Here is a 21,883-nt window from a genome sequence, read left to right as displayed (position 1 = left end):
ATCCATTATACAGCTGCATCAACGACTCCACGCGGAGTGTGATTTTTAATGATCCTTTATGGAGAAGGTGAGAGGCCGGGGTAGGATAAGTAAATCTATTTCTACGTGGGACTACTTATAGTGAGGAAAGAGACTTTTCCTATTCAGCAAGAGCTCTTAATAACACATACTTACTAATAATAGTCAGGAAAAGTCTTTCCTCACTATAAGCAGTCCCACGTAGAAATAGATGTACTTACCCTACCCCTGTCTCTCACCCTCTCCATACAGGGTAAAACCACTTTAGTAGCCAGCACAATACAAGGTAGTGCCTGTTAATGTTAGAACATACTTACCTACCTTTTATCATCTCTTCCCGGGAGAAGCCCGGGTAAGAGAAGCAGCAGGGGGCCGATGGGGGCGGGACCTAATGATTCGCATCATTAAGCCCCGCCCCCTCGTGGTAAAACTTTCGCGATTGGGTAAAATTTACATAGGGGGCGGGGCCAAATGCTGTGATTCATGCAGAATCACATGTTAAGCCCCGCCCCCTTCGAGGAGACCCGCGATCGCCGCCGGTATTCTCCTCATTCTGCCCACTTCACTAGGAAGTGGGCAGAATGCGGGAGAAATGCCTACCCTTCCGGGGGTGCGGGGGGTTACCCGAAAAATCGAGAGCCTCCCGCGAAAACCGGGAGGGTAGGCATGTATGTGTTAGAATAATTCTAACATTAACAGACATTAACTTCTATTGGCTATTTGTGTCAGCTACAAACATTTAAAAGTTGTTCTGTTATATTACAACATACAAGTTGCATGATACAGTCGCATGGGTTTTGTGACATGTACAGTGCATCCGGAAAGTATTCACAACGCTTCACTTTTTCCACATTTTGTTATATTATAGCCTTATTCCAAAATGGAATAAATTAATTTTTGTCCTCAAAATTCTACACACAATACCCCATAATGACAACGTGTAAAAAGCTTTTTTGCGATTTTTGCAAATGTAATTAAAAAAAAATCAAAAAAAAAAATCACACGTACATAAGTATTCACAACCTTTGCTCAATACTTTGTTGATGCACTTTTGGCAGCAATCACAGCCTCAAGTCTTTTTGAATATGATGCCAGAAGCTTGGCACACCTAACTTTGGGCAGTTTCGCCCATTCCTCTTTGCAGCACCTCTCAAGCTCCATCAGGTTGGATGGGAAGCGTCGGTGCACAGCCATTTTCAGATCTCTCCAGAGATGTTCAATCGGATTCAAGTCTGGGCTCTGGCTGGGCCACTCAAGGACATTCACAGAGTTGTCCTGAAGCCACTCCTTTGATATCTTGGCTGTGTGCTTAAAGATGTCCTGCTGAAAGATGAACCGTCGCCCCAGTCTGAGGTCTAGAGCGCGCTGGAGCAGGTTATCATGCAGGATGTCTCTGTATATTGCTGCCTTGATCTTTCCCTCTATCCTGACTAGTCTCCCAGTTCCTGGCGCTGAAAAATCAGGGGCACTATTCCCCTGATCGCCCAGTTTAGACGGACGGCCACCTCTAGGAAGAGTCCTGGTGGTTCCGAACTTCATCTATTTAAGGATGATGGAGGCCACTGTGCTCATTGGGGCCTTCAAAGCAGCAGATATTTTTCTGTACCCTTCCCCAGATTTGTGCCTCGAGACAATCCTGTCTCGAAGGTCTACAGACAGTTCCTTGGACTTCATGCTTGGTTTGTGATCTGACATGCACGGTCAAGTGTGGGACCTTATATAGACACGTGTATGCCTTTCAAAATCATGTCCAATCAACTGAATTTACCACAGGTGGACTCCAATTAAGCTGTAGGAACATCTCAAGGATGATCAGTGGAAACAGGATGCACCTGAGCTAAATTTTGAGCTTCATGGTAAAGGCCGTGAATACTTATGTACATGTGATTTCTAGAGGTTGTGTGTGTATGCAGCTTTAGGGTTTTTTTTTTTTTAATTAAATTTGCAAAAATCGCAAAAAAAAAAAAAAACACAGAAAAAAAAACTTTTTACACGTTGTCATTTTGAGGACAAAAATGCATTTATTCCATTTTGGAATAAGGCTGTAACATAACAAAATGTGGAAAAAGTGAAGCGTTGTGAATACTTTCCGGATGCACTGTATTTATCTGCCTAGACCGACACTGTTTGATCATTTAGATCTTATTATTATATATTGTTTTCGTTTGTTATATATTTGTTAATACAACTTACTATAATTATTTAATTTTTTTTACTAGAGAAACCAACGCTCTGTTGTGTTAATGAGAAAGTAAATACGGTTATAGGATTAGTGACTTTCCCTGGGGATCAGCTCTGTGAAATTTCTCCTTTATTCTTCTATAGTTTATTAAGGCATTAGCAGCAGGACCCTGTGAGCTTAACTATATAAGTGCGGGAACATTATGGTTGTGGTGAAATATCCTACACATACACAAAATAATATATCTGACATTTACTTCTACAGATGTGTCCTCCTACATCTAGCCTCAATACACCAGAACGACTTACCTGGCATGAGTGAGCCATCAGGTCCCGTGCTACTCTACTAGTGTTGGGCGTCTTTTTTTGGCGAAAAATGTCTAAGTCGCAATGCAATGCAACAATGACGCATCGGCAGATTCTGTTGATTAATTTGATATGCGACACTTGTATAATTGTGTGCACCTGAGTCTGTATATGAACCACAACGGAACTTGTAATGAAAATACCTGCAGTTCCTACTTAGTAATTCGTATACAGATTCAGAGAGTCAGTCACAAACAGATATACAAGTATTGCATATCAAATTAATCAGCACAGTCTGCTGGTGCATCCTAGTCGCATCGCATCGCCAAAAAAAGATGCCCAATGCTAGCAGAGTCTCATGGTACCTTGACCGCCAACAGGGGCTTTTTAGCGCAATTGCAGCAAAGATGTGTAAGGAGACAACTGTATTTGTCAGAGGTTCCCAAACTCCGCCATTACAGTCCATGTTTTAAGGATATCCATGTTTGTGCACAGGTGACTTAATTAGCACCTTAGTCATTTTGATTTAAGGATATCTATGCTTGAGATCAATAAGTTAAATCAAATTGACTGAGGTGCTAATTAAGTCACCTGTGCACAAGCATGGATATCCTTAAAACCTGGACTGTAATGGCGGAGTTTGGGAACCTCTGGTATATGTGCTAATTTAAGGGAGGGAAAAATAAATTTTTTACTTTATCAGCATTTACAGGATGTTCCCTCAAAGATAAATCCCAATATCAAATATTCTCTACATGACTAGATACATTGTAAAAATATAGTATTAACCACTTTAAACCTTTAAGAAAAATTATAACTAAAGCAGTAAAAATCATGCATCCCTAAAGAAATGTAATCCCGAATCCAGAATATTGAGAGAGACTTACCAAATGTTTAAAAAGGACAGATGGAGGTGTTGCCCATAGAAGCCAATCAGGCCCTAGCTATCATTTATCTAGTACAGGGGTGGCCAACCCACGGCTCTCGAGCCGCATGAGGCTCTTTTGAGCTTCTAATGCCGCTCCTGGCTCGTCAGACCCCCATTAGTACTGAGAACGCTGGTCTCTAAAGTCATCAGAGACTAAAGAAGCCCCAGTAATGCAGTGCGCGGGTGACATCATGACGTCACCCGCGATGTAAGGATCCCACGCGTCTGCTGTATGCAGTTAGATCCATCAGGTGGCGTGTCTCGGGAGCCCTGACGGCGTGAAGCAGTGCCAGCATGAAGGTAAGTTTCTTCATAGGGGTGTGGGCGGGGAGGGGGAGCTAGTGCTGGGGGCATTGCTTAATAGACACACCTACAGGGAGCATTGCAAAAGGGGCACAACTACTGGGGGGCATTGCATAATGGGCACAGCTACAGGGGGCATTGCATAAGGGCCACAACTACTGGGGGCTTTGCTTAATGGGCACAACTACAGGGGGCATTGCAGAAGGGGCACACCAACTGGGGGCATTGCAGAAAAGGCACAACTACTGGGGGCATTGCAGAAAAGGCACAACTACTGGGGGCATTGCAGAAAAGGCACAACTACTGGGGGCATTGCAGAAGGGGCACAACTACTGGGGGCATTGCAGAAGGGGCACAACTACAGGAGGGCACTGCATATAGGGCACAACTACAGGGGGCACAGCATAATGGGCACTGGCATTCTCAATGTATTTTATGTGGTTCTGGATTTCATTATGTATTTCATGTGGATGTGTATTTTAAATGTTTTTTTAATGTGGATCTGGCTGGTTTCTGTGTATTTTATGTGAACGTGGCTATTTCAAGGTTTTCTATATTGCTCTTGCTTTTTCTTTCCCGTCAACAGTGAAAAATGTAGATTGAAAATACACATTTTACATAATCTTCCCAGTGTGCTGGGCTCGTCCCCAGCTTGACTAAAAACGTGTGTGTGACACAAGGTCATGCTCCTGCAAATGTCATACCAAAGGCGTGCGTGCAAAAATGGGACATGGCCGTGTTACAGCTAGGCCACGCCCCATTTTTGCAATGCTATCGGCTCTTTCGCTTGACTACATATATATTTTTGGGCTCTTTGCCTATGACTGGTTGGCCACCCCTGATCTAGTACATTCTAAATATTTATAGTTTGACTGGTTGCTATGGGCAACAACCCACTTCTCCTCTTTGGAAGGTTTGATAAACCTATCGCTAACACATACTTGCCAATTTTATATTTTTTGCTTCTGGAGACTTGGAGACAAGATAGAAAAGGAGGTGGGCTGGGCTTGGTGAATAGGTGCTCCATGAAAATACGGTGGAGCGACTATTAAGCCTCAGCTGCTTCAGTACACACTAATTGTACAACCTCCGCCTACATAAGATATGCAGTGGGACGATCCACTATGGGCCTCACCGTGCATCCAAGAAGCGAGAACGCAGGATCATGACGGCTTCACATGTGCTTTGCTTGAGCTGCATCTGTATGGAGCTAAACTTCCTGTGGATAATTCCGACCATGCGTTCAATCTCTTTGGGAGAGATGGGTCTGGTCCTGCTCTGTTCCCGTAGCAGATTCATCACATGTGTAGTAAATTCATTACAGGCCTAGAAGTTAATAACATTGTTGAGATTTACTCTGCATGCACATACAAATTTATTTCTTATTATTTAGTTTTTTTCAGCGGAGATGAAGCAAGCTTTATACACAGTTAACATTCAGGTTTTATCTCCATGTACAATTGATTGATTTGATACACTCATTCCTGATCACTCTCTCCCTATATCCAGGCAAACAAGATGTAGTCAATTTCAGGAGAACAAGTGAACCTAAAGAGTTAAAGTGTGTTTTATACTGTACATTGTGGGCCAAAATAGATCCCCTTCCTCGTGTTCTCATGTTCTTTCATAGCCTAATATTTGCACTCTCTCTAACATTCATTTAGAATGACATTAACTACAATAGAGATATTTTAAGTTACAGAGACTCCTGTGTAGCACAGAGAGTCAGGTGAAGTGTTTTTATACAGGTCATGGAAGGGAATCGGCTGTCCGCTCGCGGTGTCTGGCATCCCTTTGATCGGGATGCCGGGCGCCGGTCTCCCGCCTTCGGGGAAATATCAGGCGTCTACATCTAGACGCCCGGCATTTCATCCCTCGCCGGAATATGACAGTCGGGAAGCCGGCTGCCGGTATTAAGGCAGCCAGCTTCCCGATTGTAAACCCATGGAAGCCCTTGATGTATACATATCAGTTTATATCCTGTCCAGACCATAGGTGTATTGGTGGTAAAAAAAAATTATGTATATATGTGTGCAACCACAGCTTTTGCTAGACCCAAATGCAGCTTCCAATTCACAGATAATAAAATTGTGAATACAGAGCTCCACTTCACCCCAAACAGTGGTACCAATTCTGATAATACTTTGGGCTATCATAGAAAGAATTCAGGACACCAGCTGTAATATTATATTGTTATAGTCCGCATTCTATGACATGACTGAGGCGTACTGACAGTGGTTGCCCAACAAAAATAAGTGTTATGGTAGACTTACCTTTGTTAACTCTTTTTCTTCAAGTTCCATAGGGTCCACAGGAACTACCCTGGAGTATGTGGTTGGAGAGATCCAGGCACCAAAACAGTCAAAGCTTTAGCTCCCAGAATGCACTTGTCCTCCTCCATATATACCCTTCCCCCAGCCACAGGCATTCAGTTTGTAAACAAGCCTAATTGGCAGGAGAAGGAAAGTGGAGAAGGAAGTACAAAATACACTAGAAACACACTCACACAAAGATGAGGGAATCAGTGACAAGGAGGAATAGATCCCAACTGAGGCCAGGTGTGTCAGGGTGGGGGTGCCCTGTGGACCTTGAAGATAAAAAAAAGAGTTAACAAAAGGTAAGTCTACGATAACTCTTATTTTCTTCTTCAGGGTCCATAGGAACTACCTTGGGGATGTCCTAAAGCAGTTCCCTTAAGGGTGTGGACGCTCCTGAGCAGAGAGGAGAATCCGCCACCCAAAGCAAGCATCCTGGGCGGCAAAAGTATCAAATGCAAAAGCCACCTGGACAGAAGACCAGATGGCCGCCTTGCACAACTGTTCCACAGAGGCGCCATGTCTAAACACCCACGATGGTCCCACAGACAGTCGAATATGCTGTCGCCGTGCTAGGAACAGGGAGATCAGCCTGTGTATAAACCGAGTAATAGTCGGACACAGCCAGCGAGCCAGTCTCTGTTTGTCAGCTGGCCAGCCTCGTTTGTGAAAACCATATAACACAAAAAGCGCATCTGATTTCCTGATTGAGTTGGTACGAGCCACATAGATACGAAGGGCTCGAACCACATCCAGGGAAGCTTCTCCTGTAGAAAGGTCTGAAGACTGAAAGGCCGAGGCTCCAATTTCTTAATCCATATGAAAACGGGATATCACCTTTGGAAGGTACCCGCCCGTGTACAGAGGACAGCTCTATTCTGATGAAAAATCAAATATGGGGAGCGACATGAAAGCACTACCAAATCAGACACTCTGCAAGCTAAGGAGATAGCGAGAAGAAAAAGCATCTTTGCTGTCAAGCATTTGAGGTCCACTGTGTCCACGGGCTCAAAGGGAGGAGCCTGCAGTGCCCTGAGAACCAAGGATAAATCCTACGGTGCCACCGGAGGGATAAATGGAGATTGAAGGCAGAGAACACCCTGCAATAAAATTCTAACATCTGGCAGAGGAGCAATTCTGCACTGGAACCAAACTGACAAGCAGAAACATGAACTCTCAAGGTAGCCAGGCTTTGACCAAGTTCTAGTCCAGCCTGTAGAAAAGCAGGAACTTGGGAGCCCCTGAAAAAACTTTAGGGTCGTACTTTCTGTGGGAACAACATTGAAAAAAGGAATGCCAAATTCTGTAATAGATGCGGGCAGAGGAAGGCTTTTTTGCCCTGAGCATCGTCTGAATCACAGAAGTGGAAAAACCCTTGGCCTTTAAGACGGAAGACTCAAGAGCCACGCCGTCAAAGCCAGACGAGGTAGTTCCGGATGTAGGCAGGGTCCCTGCCCTAACAAATCAGGCCGAAGAGGAAGTGGGCTATCTATGGATAGACAGGTCAGATCGGTGAAACAATGTCGCCTGTGCCAAGCCGGGGCTATTAGTATCACCCTGCCGCCCTCTTGCTTGAATTTTCTGAGGACGCATGGCAGGAGGGAGATTGGAGGGAACAGATCTGGCAACCTGAAACCAACTCACTGTCAGAGCGTCCACAAAGGTGGCTGAGGGGTCCCTTGTGGTTATGACGTGATGCCATCAGGTCTACGTCCGGTAGTCCTCACCTGTCGACAAGGAGCTGAAAGACGTCTGGATGGAGAGACCATTCTCCGGCGTGTATGTCCTGACGACCTAGGAAATCCACTTCCCAGTTGAGGACTCCTAGGATGAATATTGCAGAGATTGCTGGAAGATGGCGTTCTGCCCATACCAGAATGTTTGCCACTTCCCCCATGGCTGCCGGACTTCGTGTACCTCCCTGATGGTTGATGTAGGCCACTGTGGTCGCATTGTCGGACTGCATCTGGACCGGCCTGCCCTGAAGGAGGTCCTGTGCCAGAATGAGCACCTTGTGCACTGCACGAAGCTTCAAAATATTTATGGGCAGGTGACCTTCCAGAGCCGTCCATCTTCCCTGAAAGGTGTGATGACCTGTCACCGCACTCCATCATCGAAGACTTGCGTCCGTGTGAGGAGAACCCAATTTGGGATCCATATGCTTGTTTAGATGGGCTGTCTGTAGCCACCATTAGAGGTAGAGCCAAACCTCTGGCAAAATGAGGATCGTTTGAGACCTTATCGGATGATACGGACCGTCCCACTGAGACATAATCCATCGCTGCAGGGGCCTGGGATGGAACAGGGCATATCGAAGGCGTATTATATGGACCACAGGACCTGCATTGCTGAGTAAAATTGATACTCATAATTTGCGCACCCACAATTGTAGAACCGAAATCTTGTCTCCTAGTCGATAGACCCTTTAAGCCAGAGAATCCAGTAGCAGCTCCAGATGTACCATCTGTTGAGTTGGAGAAAGAGAAGACTTTTTCCAATTGACTATCCAGCCGTGTTCTTGTAGACATGCAATGGTTAGATGGAGATGATGTTGTAACCTCTCCGGAGACTGTGCCAATATCAGACGGTCGTCCAAGTATGGCAGTATCTTGACTCCTTGTCGTCTGAGATGAGCCATCATGATTGCCATTATCTTGGTAAACACCTGAGATGCTGTGGACAGTTCAAAGGTCAGATCCTGAAACTGGTAATGTTGTTGATGAACAGCAAACCTCAAAAACTTTTGGTCAGATTTTGTGCAATAGGCACATGCAGATATGCATCCTGTATGTCCAAGGACACCATGAAATCTCCAGGCTCCATTGCCAACATAATTGACCGTAGGGTTTCCATATGAAACCTGGGCACATGGATAAACCTGTTGAGAGATTTCAGATTCAGAATAGGGTGGTGAGACCCATTTGGCTTCTGAATCAAAAATAAATTTGGGCCAAAGGAATGGGGATTATTACCCCTGCAACCAACAGGGCACAAATAGACTCTAGAAGGGTCAGGGCCTTGACCGGGTCTGATGGAGGAGTTGTACAAAAAAAACTTCTGAGGGGGATGCCTCTGAAACGTGAGGGCATATCCTTGAGGGACTACTTCTCGAACCCAAGCATCTGTTGTTTGATGCCAGACGTAAGAAAACTGAAGAAGTTGGCCTTGGAATGCGGATGTCTGGTCGATCATGATTTCTTGCTCTGCGTACTGGCCTTCCTGCGGGAATTATCTTGTCTGGAAAAGGACTGTCCCTTTGCCCTTCCTTGCGGGCGAAAGGTCTGAAACGAAGGCTGCCTATATTTAGAGGTAGTTTCAGAATCCTGCAGATTTTGCTGGTGTCAAGGTAGTCACTATGTCATCTAATTCTGTACCAAACTAAATTTTTCCAGCAAAAGGCAGAGATTGAAGGGCTCTTAGATCCTGTATCTGCCTTCCAGGACCTTAACCACAGGGTTCTACGAGCCACAACCGAAGTTGCCGATACTCTAGAAGCCAGAAGTCCTGCGTCAATTACCGCTTTTCCCACATAAGCAGCCGCTTCCTGCATTTGGGAGAGATAGGACAGTTGTTCACTGGTAGCCTGTAGCATACTGTCTTCCGGAGCTTTTGCCCATTCCTCCATCGCCTTGGCTACCCAGGTAGCAATAGCCGGCCGAGTAATAGCTCCAGACAATGAAAAAACTGATTTCAAACATGTTTCAAGTTTCCTATCTGTAACACTCTTAAGTGAGGATGCAGATGAAATAGGTAATGTAGAACTCTTGATCAATCGTGTCACATGAGCATCAACAGCCGGAGGAACTTCCCACTTGGTACATTCACCAGATGAAAACGGGTACAAAAATGTTAACTTTCTTGTAGCATGGAAACATCTATCAGGAGTGCTATATGCTTCAGTCATGAGGCCTGTAAGCTGCTCAGACTGAGGAAAGTAAAACTTCACCACTTTCTGACGCCTAAAGACCGGAGTCTTAGATATAGGCGGGACCACCCCTTCCTCTATACTAAGGATGGATCTAACCGCTCTCACCAGAGAAGGGACATCCACAAAGGATTGGTGGTCTTCCCCAGCTGTGAGAGACTCGAAAAAGGAACCATATGTATCATCATCTGACGATGAGTTAGAATCCCCAGGCTGTGCCTGATGGGATACTCTCTTGTGCCTATGCTCATCACTAACTGGTCTATCCACTTGCACTACTTTCTGAGCAACCGTAGATGGTTGAAACATACTCTGATTTGAGTGAGCATAGGCCTCCATGCAGAAAGGATGCACAGGGGGCATATACATAGCAAGATGTAACTGCTGTGGGAACCCCATAGTGGGAGGCAGTACCGAAGCTGCTGCACAGTCCACTAAATGTGCCATAACCGGAGACCAAGAGGATGCCCAGGATGGCTCTTGTACAGGAGCTGGTGCACTGGATTGGTGCGATAGCTGCCTCCTATGACAAGGAGCACACAAACCATCCTGTATGAAATCCTGAGAAGGCAGGCCTGCTAAACAGGATTTACATTACACCAGCACAGGAGCTTCAGCCTCCTGATTATCCTTAACCTTTGACATATCAATGTATAAATGCATGTGACGGTCTTCACAAGTACCAGTATTTGTGAATTATACAGAAAACCCCACACACCCTGTTCCAGAGGGATTAGGAGAAAAACAGTGATAGTTATAACTGACAGTCAGAAATAAGAGGTAGTATCAAACAGCAGCTAGCACAAGTCACATACAATGCATATGCAATTAAATCACAATGAGCTCTGAATCAACTGAACAACACCCAAGGCTTGGTGGATTGGTAGGATGTAGAGGACTATATATATCTGACCCAGGGGAGAGATATACAGGAAGACACCAAAACGTCTGAGAACAACAGCTTCAGCAGAGCACCGATGGTAGAAAGTGAGCGCCTCATAGGTAGGAGCAGCAACCCAAACACAGGAATACTTTACGTAGAGTCTGCGTCTGGGTCGGAGGAGGAGAGGCCGGGGGAGAGCCTTTCTCCCCTAAGCTACATCAAGCCTACCAGGTACGCTGGTCTGATGGCAGTAGATGCGTCTACTAATCATCTCCGGCGTCAGGCAGTAAGGTCCCGGTGGTCTAGTGAGGAAGCGGGGGAGTGGCCGTGTCTTCACTGCAGCAGCTTCCGGTGCGTCTCCAGCGCCGGAAGCAAGGACTACCATATGAGATTCCCCGTAAACGAGGAATCGCCTTACATAACATCTCTGTGCATTAGATTGCAGATCGGGCCTTCAGCGTTGCTTCTAGCTAAGCTCCGCTGTGACCCGCAGAAATCACCAGAGACGTTACTGGTGTTGCGGCATCGGAAGAGGTAGAAGGAGTCGCAGTACATGTGCCTTATTAGGACGCTCAGCACAGCTAACCCAGTAAAACAATAACTAAAACAAATCATAAAATTAAAGCTTTGGACTGCCAGAGCAGTCCCCTGTTCAAAAGGAGCGTCTAAACTCCTGCTGAGCACCAATCAAGAAACTGAATGGCTGTGGCTGTGGGCAGGGTATATATGGAGGAGGACCAGTGCATTCTGGGAGATAAAGCTTTGACTGTTTGGTGCCTGGATCTCTCCACCCACATACCCCAAGGTAGTTCCTGTGGACCCTATGGACCCTGAAGAAGAAACTCTTCATCTGTGGCCCTAGTGGTTGTATTGATGGGTCAAACAATGCTCAATGCAGTGGTGCTTACTAAAGCTGGGTACACACTAGACAATGTGTACCCAGCCCAACATCAGCAGCGATGGGAGCGTGCATCATCACCGACATAGTGGGTACACATTAGGAGATATGCCCAATATGTCGGTCCGATGCGCCAGATCAGACGACATATCATCTAGTGTGTAACCAGCCTAAATCTACCTTAGCAATATTCAAACGATAGACATGATTATAGATGTATCATCCAGATGTTATATGTATTTGTAAAAAAGTTAGACAGCCCTTTGAGAACTTTCAGCATAATTGGAAAACATAAACCAAGCACATGTTGCAGCTGTAAGGACGGTTATAGCCACAGTATCATGGTCTGGTTACCTGTTCATATTTCTCTAGCTCTGTGTGGTAGATTTGTCGGATTTGGGATAACTTGGCTCTGTAATCTGAATGTTCCACTGAGTTGTCTGACCCTGCTCCACCTGATGCGGCAGCTGCTGCTGCGGCTGCTGCCGAACCGCCTCCCTTTTCTGGACCTGCTACACCTTCTGCCAAAAGCATGTTATCCAATCGCATCAGCTGGGGATCCTGAGGCTCTTCCTCTTGTGCTCCCCGAATACTGAGCACTGAAAGAAAGGGAGAGACAGTATAAGTGAAAAACCATACACCACATTTATAGGTCTTATTAATTCCATTTGTTGAAATGTACTATAAAGAGCTTTGTATTGTGGGCAGCAGGTTGATGGGGAAAACTTATAGATATCAACAGGAGACACTATAGATTACAAATCATCATCATATTTTTCCCTGGACTAAACAACCTTATTGTGTGTATAATCAATTCAGAATGTTCTGTAACCATGTAGATTATGTACTGTACTATTATATACACTGTAACTAAGGATATATACATGGCTCTTTTGAAAAAACAAAATACATTACAATAAAATTACCTGTTTACAACTCTGTTGTAAATGAATATCAATACACCGAAAATGATGCAATCATTATGACACTTTAGATCAAATGTAAAATGTACCGTTTGTCTATCATGTATATGTTGCAAAAGATGATAAAAGTATAGAGTTAACAGTATATTACGCAATGTTTTTAGTATAAAATCAATGCAAAACAAGAGCTAGACATATAAAATGTAACAAATCACTAACAAGAAGTCTTGTGTTATTGGGTAAGCCACAGAAATAACAAGCTGTGTGTACGAAATTATTGTAAACTTTCAAGGCACTCAGGCATCTAATTCTGGGATATTATAATTTACGTTTAGTGCTAAATTTAGTGTACATTTAAAATACTGAAAATATATCAATCATTAATCATCTTTTTTACCTATTTAAAATACTTACCATCACCTTTTATTTAAACAATAAGAAAAAAAAACCATTGCTAGGCCTATTTTATTTACCTCCACTAGGGGTCTCCTTCACTACCAGATCGCTGAAATCACATTCACAGAACAGTGACGCGCACTCACAAACCACAAGGCTCATAATAATTTAATAAGGGTATCACATCCCAAAACCAGCACGTCTCTGTCCAAGTGTGTGTGTATATAATATAGATAGATATATATCTATACAAACACACTCCCCTCTGGAACTCTTCTAAACAACTAGCTTTCCAACATCGTATTACACTACAGTATATATAAACACTTATGGATCTGTGATTTTCTCCGCAACACTGATCAGTAAATAAAAACTTTATTTTAACTGTAGCTTTCATTCATAAAGCAGCAAATAAAGTGCATGTTATTATTGTTGTATTTAATTATATGTTAAATACAGCAACTCAGCAACTCTGTATGAAGCATTAACACACAGGGCTAGAATACAAATACAAAGCAATAGGAAATAGCACCTGTGTGTCAGAACTTAGGTACATCAGGCTGGGCACCCACTTGTGCTAGATTTCTATCTAAAAACTCAAGTTCAAAACATCAGTGAAAGTGAATGTCACATGAAAACAATGACATGTAGCGCTCAAGAGATTGCTGGCACTCACCCCATTCACCTCACTGAGTGTAGCTCGCATTGCACTGAATGGTGCAGGCAACATTTGGAAAATTACAACACTAGAATGACACACAGAATTGTTGCAAGCTTGAGCCCCAGACTTAACATTTCTTAACTGTGCTCATCAATTATCTGAGCCCAAAGTATTAAGTGTTTCATTAACAACTCTTTGAAATAGAACATAGCTGTCTTAACTAGCTGAACCTGAGATACATTAAAATATGAAGCCAGGCCTGTTTTAGTAAAGGAGAAAAAAATGCACATTTGCCTTGGGCCATCCCAGGCAGAGAGCTCATTACATGTCTTATGTGTAATGGATGGGAGAACACTGAATTACATACCTTCCAGCATCTTCTTCAAGCTAATAGGAACACAAATGTAAAGGTGGTACGCATAAAAGTGGTGGAGAGTCATACTACGTTGGGGGCTTGGCCCAGTTTGAAGTAGCCCCCAACACTCCTCCCTTCCACATCAGTTACCATGGCACTAGTCACCTGCATCATATGTGCATGGTATCCACTCACCATGGAGAGCAGGGAAATACCATTACAACTCCCTTGTAAGTTAGGACTTGTGGAAGGTGGGACATACATTTATATTGGACCTGACCCACCTAAACCCGGGACAGTTGGTAGGTATACAGGTGACCCATCATAGCCCCCTGCTGCACTCAGAAAACATAAGCTCAATAAAACGTAATACTACTTAGATGAATATTAGGGCATTTCATATTGATTATCTTATTCCTTTAGTGAGCAATCCAACGCTAGCCAGCAAATAGTGGGGCTGCCCCAGCATCCTCCTGGATCAACATCTATTACCTTCCCTTCTGTTGCTTGACAGTAGACATAGGTTATAGCTTTCAGTTGTAGCCAACTTGACCCAACTACTCTAGTTGCAAGATTGTGCATTGTATGATACAGATGATTAAACTGCCTATGGCTTCTGTATAATCAGCTGCCACATACATAACATATCTGCAGAGCAAGGAGTTGGAATATCTGACCCAGCAGCAGTGACAGCAGTGTCACCCCCACACTGTCAGAAACAGCAATAGTGCGATCTCCGTGAGGGGACTCTCAACAGACAACTATATTTCAGTGGGATGTCATATGGTAGTTTCAAATTTGGAGTCATGCCCGCTCCCAGGAAATTTCCTCCTAGAGTCTCTCGGCACTTGTGAGGAAGCCTCACGGGACCGAGCATTTGCACGAAGCACGTGCAAGTTTTTTAAGTTCTCTCCTGTGCACAGACAGCAGTCTCAACATATTTTTTTTTTTTTTTACATTTAAATAGTACAAGCACCACCATGCAAGAATCAATTCATCTAAAAATGGACAGATGCACTTTAAAAGGTTGCAGCACACTAATCTAGCAAGCATCCTCCAGACTGGAACCCATAAAAAAAGAAAAGCTATTTAAAGAGAAAAGGTATGTTCCAGCCAAGATCTTTAGCTTTTACAGAACAATTTGCAAGAGGAAAAAAAAAAAAAAGTATTGCTAATTAAAAATAGGTTGAAAAAAAAGAAAAAGAAAATTTGATTCTGGGTTTATTGTGAAAAACCAGGAAAGAGCGTGCGCAAATCCAAATGCCCAGTCCCTTCTCGTTGATAAATCAGAAAAGAGGAATCAGGGAGGTTGACAGCAATTGGCAGGACCTATCTGATGCAGAGCTACAACAGTAAAAGAACAGATGCACCCTGAATATACAACTGCAGGCCTTATTTCTTACTTTTGCAAGCAATAAATTTGGCATGTACATTGCTTCCATATCTATCCGTTTTTGTCATTAATTTGCAAAGACACTACTTTTACATTATGCTTGAATGCACCTACTGCAAGCCAACTGATCCCTACTGTGTCTATCTAACCTGGTGCTTTACATTTGCTTGCTATATGAGCAGCTGGGAGGAGTGGGGAATGAGGGGCAGTTATGTGCTTCACAGGCCGGTATCGGTATGAACTTGCGTCCGGCGGTTCAAATCCAGACAGCGGCTGCTTGACATCGGTGAAAATCCTGATCGTCCCCAGGTAAGTATTTACTAACCTAACCTCCTCCCCCTAACCTTAACCTTCCCCCAAATGCCTAAACCTAACCTCCCCCTTCCCCGCCGCCTAAACCTAACCTCCCGGGGGTGCCTAACCCTAAGTCCCCCCGGGAGCCCTAAACCTAAGACCGCGGCTGTCCGTGCTCGGCATCATTTCGATCGGGATGCCGGGCGCCGGTATCGGTAAAATGACAGGAGTCTAGATTTCGACGCCTGTCATTTAACCCTCGCTGGGATAAAGCAGTCGGGAAGCCGTCTGTCAGGGTTACGTCCATCGGCTTCCCGACTGCATACCCACAGGCCAGGGCACAGTTTCTCAGCACCCTAGGCAAAACTTCAACCTACTGTCCCTCTTCCCCCCCCCCCCCCCCCCCCACACACACACACACAGCAATACCCACTCTTCAGCCCCTCAGGTGAAAGTGTAGAGGTGGCATCTTAGAAGTTCAGAAGCCACCAACAGTCATACATCCTTCATTTTGTGATGGGCAGACTCGGGTGAGCCCCCAGATCCCGGCGCCCTAAAGCTGCCTAATGGTAGATCCGACCCCGTCACAGGCCGTTCATCTATTTCTTACCTCACTGTCACACTGGCCAGCACTGCACATGGTGGAGGTAGGTAAAAAAGGCAATTTCAATAATAATTTATCCAAGCGGGTGTAGTAAGTATTACGTGGCCGGCGGTTCAAATCCCGACAGCAGGAGCCCGGCAGAGGTGAAGATCCTGATCGCTAATAAGGTAAGTATAACTAACCCTATTTTACCCCTTAACCTTAACCCTCCCTTGGGGTGCCAAACCCCCTCTAACTGCCTAAACCTAACCCCAAGTCTCCCCAGTGAGGGGGGGTGCCTAACCCCAATCGCTCCCCGGGGGTGCCTAACCCTAACCCCCCCTTCCCCTAGCCTAAACCTAACACCTCCCCCTGCGCGGCTGTCCGCGCCCGGCTAACCTACGTACGATATGCTAGGCGCCAGGCTCCCGCCGTAGGTTTAATGACAGGTGTCGGGATTTCGACACTTGTCATTAGTGCCTTGCCGGGATTAGACAGCCGGGAAGCCGGCGGTCGGTATTTAGACTGTCGGCTTCCTGACTACATCCCATCCAAGCCACCTATGTTTATTGAATGATACAATGTTGCCAGTGTTCTAAACCATGCTGTTATTTTACCAGGCTCTTCTCCCAACCCTCGATTGAAAGAGACTACCATTGTTGCCTGCATTTCTAAAGCTGGGTTCAGACCATACAATGGTTGCGACCAGTTGTGGCTCCAGAGCAACCCAAAATTCAAATAGGGGAACCACACCGACTGCTAGTGAGTCCCGGCCGGCAATGTTTGGCAGCATTCAGGATAGAAGTTGGTGTGGCTCCACTATTTCAATTTTGGACTGTGCTGCAGCCCCACCTCTGGAGCTGCCACTGGTTTGCGACCCAGCAATGTTGCAGTGCAACAATGCATCGCGTGCTGCGTTCACACTGCACGATCTGGTGTATGATGGCGTGATGTGTCGTTACATGCATGTAACAGCAAAACGTCATTCATTGCAACGTCCCACCTGTCGTGCAGAACAGCAGATGGGACAATGGCCAAAACGACTGATCGGCGTACACACTATACAATGTGTACAATATTGTTCTAATTCACGTCTTAACGATATATTGGCTAAAGAATGCCCTACTGAGAATTTCACCAAATATTATTGCTTTATAGCTCTGAAGCTTCCTTTTGTACGGTTTAGCTTATATATAATGGGAGTATTCACCTGTGTCATTTTTCACATTTCAATTGAAATCATGGGATCAAAATATATTATGGAATCCTGATTAACTAAACGGTCATAAAAAAAAAACTGCTTATTCTTTTTCTTCATTTCTAATGAACAGACAATTGATGACTTGTCTTAGGTGAACATTTGCAAAGGTGTGATTACATGACTAAACCTTGATGCAATCATTTGCCTTTAATGGTAACCTTACTAAAGATGGCCATACACCTTAAGAAGGTGCCCCAAGTGCAAGTCACTTTAAAAGGACATATTTATTAAGAGCAGAAAAGTCCTTTATGCCAGAGATATGGTTTCTTTCTATTTATTAAAGGCTATGGCTGAGTATCGCTCTCCTTGAAGGCTTACCATGTATAGTTGATTTAACAAAGACAATGGTGGTAATGTGTTTATTTTTTACTTATTCTTAAATATTGAGCAACGCTCAAATGTCTGGACAGCATTTTTTCATAAATCAGGGTGAAACTACATTTATTGCTGCGATAAGCAGCAATTTAAAATCTATGTTATCACCCCAGCTTAATAAATGAACTCTTTTATATTAAAACAATAGGGTGAATACAAATAAATACATAAATTAAGATTTATTTATTTTTTAAATTATAATTACTCTGTAATCTGGTGTTGATTAAATATATTTAAAAATATTTGAACTAAATCAATTTTGATTCCATGATGTAAAAGATTTAAAAGTCAAAAAAGGGTTGTGAATGCATCTTTGTAGTCAGAATACAATCAGTGAGTGGGGTATATTCAATTAAACCTGATGTTTCTGGCACTATGTGAAGCTGCATATCTCACCGATATTTATCCCAACATTACTCCATTTACTGGTCACGTACCTCTACAGGGGTACGAGGTAAAGTGGTCAATATTCCAGTTACGTGGTACTGCACTTACAAGCATTGGCACGCTGTTTCACACAGTCCTTTCATTTTCAAAATACAAAAGATAGGAAAAACTTCTCTTAGGGGGTCGATCCTATTAGCCATGGCGATCTCGCCGGCGCAAATCATCGCGGCAATGGGTGCACTCTACAGCAGCCTGGATTCGCGGCATTTTGTTTGCAGCCCTGTAGGGCTGCGAGCAAAATTCTACCAATTCTGGCTCAGAGCAGGCTGTGAAGGGTGCGAGGTGCCAGTGAGTTGACGGTGTTTTAACACCATTGCAACAGCAACTCGCACCCTTCACGGCTAATTGAAACGACCCCTTAGGATACTGTTGCATAAAAGTGAAATAGAACACAGCAATGTGTTATCTCAGCGAAATAAAATAACTATATTGCCTAATTTAAAAACTAAGCTACAAGGTGGTTATCTGAAGGCGCTAAATCCCTTTGAAAATCAGAAGCCAAAAGGTGTTGGCATAGACAGACAGGTCCGTAACTAGGGGTGCGCGTCATGTGCAGTTGCGCAGGGCCCACGGGGCGGCACCGTCCCTGCCTCACTGCACTTGCAAGTGACTTGCAGAGTGCCTGGAACGACACCCTGCAGCCAGTAGTGATACTGCAGAGCCGCCTGGAGCATCCTGTGGAGCAGTGTTCCACCTCCTAGAGAAGACGGCCCTGCCCCCAGGGGGCAGAGCCCACAATGCTGCCCTGTTAAGGCTCTGTCAACAGGGAACTAACTACTAATTTGTGGGCCTCATCACAACATATGTAAGGGCTTCATGTACTGCCCAATGCCAAAAAAAATAAACTCTTATAGAAACATGGGACAGACCAGGAAGACAGCCGCCCCCCCATCTCACTTTTAGCAGCTGCACCAAAAGGTAGTTGCTTGTACAGTAAATACTGTTACAATTTGTGCTGTGGGACCAAGGGCTGTTTGAAATTTTGGAGTCTCATGCCCACATACAGTCATGTGAGGAGACATGTTTAGAGGCTGTGGTGGCTAGAACTCCTGAGTATGTGTGAACTGTCCCGAATATTCTTTTTTCTTGTAACTCTAAGGTGGAAAATATATACAAAAAATACATATACATTATGCCTGGATGTTTATTTCATTTTGAAGGCAGGTTCTGTAATGGATAGAAAGCTACCCACACCCCCAACCGGCATAGTTGCTCTGTTCCAGTCATTATGCATTTGTGTATCTGGAGACAATAACATACCAGAACAGACCGACCGCTGCCTGCAGGAAACTCTTCGTGTTGGTGTCAAAAAGGAGAAAAAGAAACAGAAAAAAAAATCATAATTGTACAATAAAAAAAAGCCTAGCAATTTAGGCAAATTGCTATATCGGTATTTTTTGCGTGTTAGGAATAAAATTTCCTTGAGGTGACGCGGTTAAATCTTTTCTTTCTTTTGAAGCCAAATTGCATGGGTCGCTCTCTGTGCCAATCCACTTGAGAAACACTAACAAAGGCCATTTCTGTGTTAGGGACGGATCGGTGGCAGCTTTTCATGAATACATGAGAATAATTTGGTCTGCTGCATGCTGAGAGCTGGGGCACAGCGCTACATACTGTATTACTGGCGTCTGCTGGGAAAATATCCAGCCAGAGGAGAAGGAAAAAGGGAGGGAGACGGGGGATTAGCAGGGAGATAAAAGAGGAGGGGAAAGATGGAATAGGAGAAAAACAGAAAGAAAGATGGAGAAAGACGAGAGGTAGGAAGCAAATAAAACAAAAAAGGACAAACACTCCAAGCTGTGTTAAACTAAAGGGAGGCAGGACCAAAGTCAGTAGTGGAGTTAGAGATGCAGAAATATCATAAAGAACAGACTGGACCACAACCACTCCAAGATCGTGTCCCAAGACTGCTTTGTGCGTTTTATATTAGGCAACAAGTTAAACATACCTCACATACAGCTGTGGAACCTCAAAAACATAACACGCAGATCATGCACACTACTTAACATGGAGGCACGCTACAGATTCAATTATGCACCAGGCACTTTAGAGAACATAAGGACTTTGTGTTTAGTCAGAAAGAGAGCTAAATCTAGATTATTAAATGAGGACAGGAGTACAATCGTTGCCAACTTTATTAGGTTCACCTCCTCCTGCCTCTCCTACTTAGATCAGGGAACATGCTGTGAATGCCTTCAGACTAGAAAGGAAAACATTGCTCTAAACAAAAGCCTATGACCAAATGCTCCCCATAGTACCTTAAAGATTCACGAAAAAAATTACCACACGTGCACTAACATTCAACAGACTGCATGGTTTTATTTTTCTCTTATTATTTTAGTGTCCAATGCATATTACAAGACGTTCCGTCGGGTGACTAAACGCATATGTGTTTCACAGGCCTAATGGCACATATAATCTGGGTTCTGCAATGGTGCATACCAAGCGAACAGCACATGGAGCGGCAATAGTGGTGTAGGATTCCACTAGTGCAGACACCCAGCGGGCAAGAGCACCACAAAACACAATATAAATTAACAATATGACTATAAACTAAGATATAAGTCCAAAACTTTAAAATTATATATGTCATAAAGGCAGCCCACAATGTCTCCACTAAAATGCCTGGCAACTGCATACAATCTATACACACAACTTGTATATCTTAGTTTGAAAGTGTGTGGATATATAACACGCATACACACAAAGAATATGTTAAACAGTTATTAAATAGCCTGACTTCACTGTAAGAAGACACCATGGACCTCTTCTCAGAAGCAGGTTTTTGGGCCCTGTCCTCCGACTGGATTGGTCTCGTTAATGCCAAGTATCTTGTTAGCAAAGGTAGGCAGTTTCCTGGCATTTGAGTGGAGGCACTGGGGGGAGCCTACTTGTCACCAGTCACTGCACAAGACATGAAGAGGTGACAGTAAAGTGACACAGTGTCCCAGCTGCCTGAACCCTCTCTCCTGCTATGGGTAATACGCAGCATCATGTGTATATATGTATGTGTGTGGCAGCTTTACAAGGCTATGCACTTTTGACTGGCATTGAGTTTATGTGAAAGTAATTAACAGTAATTAATCCTTAATTACAGTAATTAGTAGAGTCGCAGTAAATTAAGCCACATCTGGAACAGATGAGGGCTTCCGAATGGCATGAATGCTACAGGCTAGTAAGGAGGGGATATTAGAATAACGATGCTGGTACTCTTTCAGACCTATGAAGAGATGAATAAGGAGAACTGCAGTAGCAGTTGGTCCATTGCAGAGGAAGGTGGAGTGAGCGGTAAGGGAGGTAAAGATTTGTTTTTGAGTTCAGTGCAAATAAACATCTGGTAGATATTTTGCAGTAATGAAGAGGTGAATAGTACAGACTAAAAATAACATTAACAAACAACTTATTTTTAACTGTACCCTTCATCTTTGAATTCACCCC

General features: G+C 44.0%; 1 protein-coding gene across 8 annotated transcripts in view; it reads right to left on the bottom strand.

The window, feature by feature from the left end:
* The window catches only part of LOC148540759 (pre-B-cell leukemia transcription factor 1), a 166,305-nt gene that overhangs the window by 37,268 nt on the left and 107,154 nt on the right, over positions 1–21,883 (bottom strand). For all 8 annotated transcript variants that reach the window (XM_088482003.1, XM_088482001.1, XM_088481999.1 and 5 more), the window contains 2 exons: positions 12,112–12,356; positions 4,872–5,062 (listed from right to left, as the gene is read on the bottom strand). In XM_088482003.1, the coding sequence (XP_088338129.1) occupies positions 4,872–5,062; positions 12,112–12,356 (436 nt within the window). The remainder of the gene's footprint in view (positions 1–4,871; positions 5,063–12,111; positions 12,357–21,883) is intronic.

This window comes from Taudactylus pleione, unplaced genomic scaffold (genome assembly GCF_031769625.1).
Source record: "Taudactylus pleione unplaced genomic scaffold, aTauple2 ptg000017l, whole genome shotgun sequence".
NCBI lineage: Eukaryota > Metazoa > Chordata > Amphibia > Anura > Myobatrachidae > Taudactylus > Taudactylus pleione.
This window is presented reverse-complemented; position numbering and strand designations above follow the sequence as displayed.